The sequence below is a fragment of the Arachis duranensis genome, chromosome 3, assembly GCF_000817695.3.
Source record: "Arachis duranensis cultivar V14167 chromosome 3, aradu.V14167.gnm2.J7QH, whole genome shotgun sequence".
Classification (NCBI taxonomy): domain Eukaryota; kingdom Viridiplantae; phylum Streptophyta; class Magnoliopsida; order Fabales; family Fabaceae; genus Arachis; species Arachis duranensis.
The window spans coordinates 9887185-9888001 of NC_029774.3; the positions used below are offsets into that span (position 1 = coordinate 9887185).

At 44.9% G+C, this 817-nt stretch overlaps 1 protein-coding gene across 2 annotated transcripts in view; it reads left to right on the plus strand.

The window, feature by feature from the left end:
- The first annotated feature begins 27 nt into the window (after window positions 1-27).
- LOC107477459 (50S ribosomal protein L1, chloroplastic) overlaps window positions 28-817 on the plus strand; it is a 3735-nt gene continuing 2945 nt past the window's right edge. Inside the window, exon 1 of one of the 2 annotated variants that reach the window (XM_016097489.3) lies at window positions 28-464. In XM_016097489.3, coding sequence (XP_015952975.1) covers window positions 99-464 — 366 coding nt within the window. In that variant the 5' untranslated portion in view covers window positions 28-98. The remainder of the gene's footprint in view (window positions 465-817) is intronic. The other variant, XM_016097490.3, reaches the window with a different exon arrangement.

Consider the following 817-nt stretch of genomic DNA (forward strand, 5'->3'; position numbering starts at 1 on the left):
CATCTTATCTGAGGTGCCTCCCTCATATAATTTCATTTCATTGGATAACACACAAAGCTATCTCTATTTTCTCTCTGCAATTTCATCAAACACCATCCATGGCTTCAACCTGCGCCCCTCCTTCCTCCCTCATGCTCGCCCACCCTCAAGACCTTTCTCCTTCTCTCCGCTTCTTCCTTCCTAGGCCTTCTTCTAGAACCTTCTCCTCCTCTTCTTCTTCTTCCTCTTCCTTCTCCCCTCTTCTTTCCAAGCCTCCTACAAGGTGGCTCCATGTTACCTTCCACAGGGAGCCTTTCTCCGCTGTTGTCGCCGCTTTGGCTGCCGAGGTCGAGGTAGCGGAGACCGTCGACGACACCGACGAGGTCGACGGAGCTCAAGCCTCTGATGGCTCTGCCACCGCCACACCGGTCACCACTACCAAGCCTAAGAAGGGAAAGGCTGCATTGCCTCTCAAGAGGGACAGGGTAATGTGCAAATTCTCCGCTTTTTTTTTTTAAATTTTTTTCCCCATTCGTCTCATTTTTCATCGATTCGGTAAGGGTTTCAATTTCGTGTTATAGAGAGAAAATGTGTGCCTTATAGTTTCATTCTTGCGTGTGGGAATGCAAGTTATAGATTATGGATGATTCTTAGCTGCTTCTGTGTAGAATTTGTCAATATTTTTGGGAAATGTATTTGCTTTTCAGTTGAAATTGCCCGTCAATTAGAGAAGTGTTTCCTTTTTTTTTTCTTTTGTCCATTTTGAGCTTATAGTTCTCTTTCTCTTAAGCATATGCAATCAGGAAAAAGGTGTATCCGAGTTTCTTGTGCTTCTGAT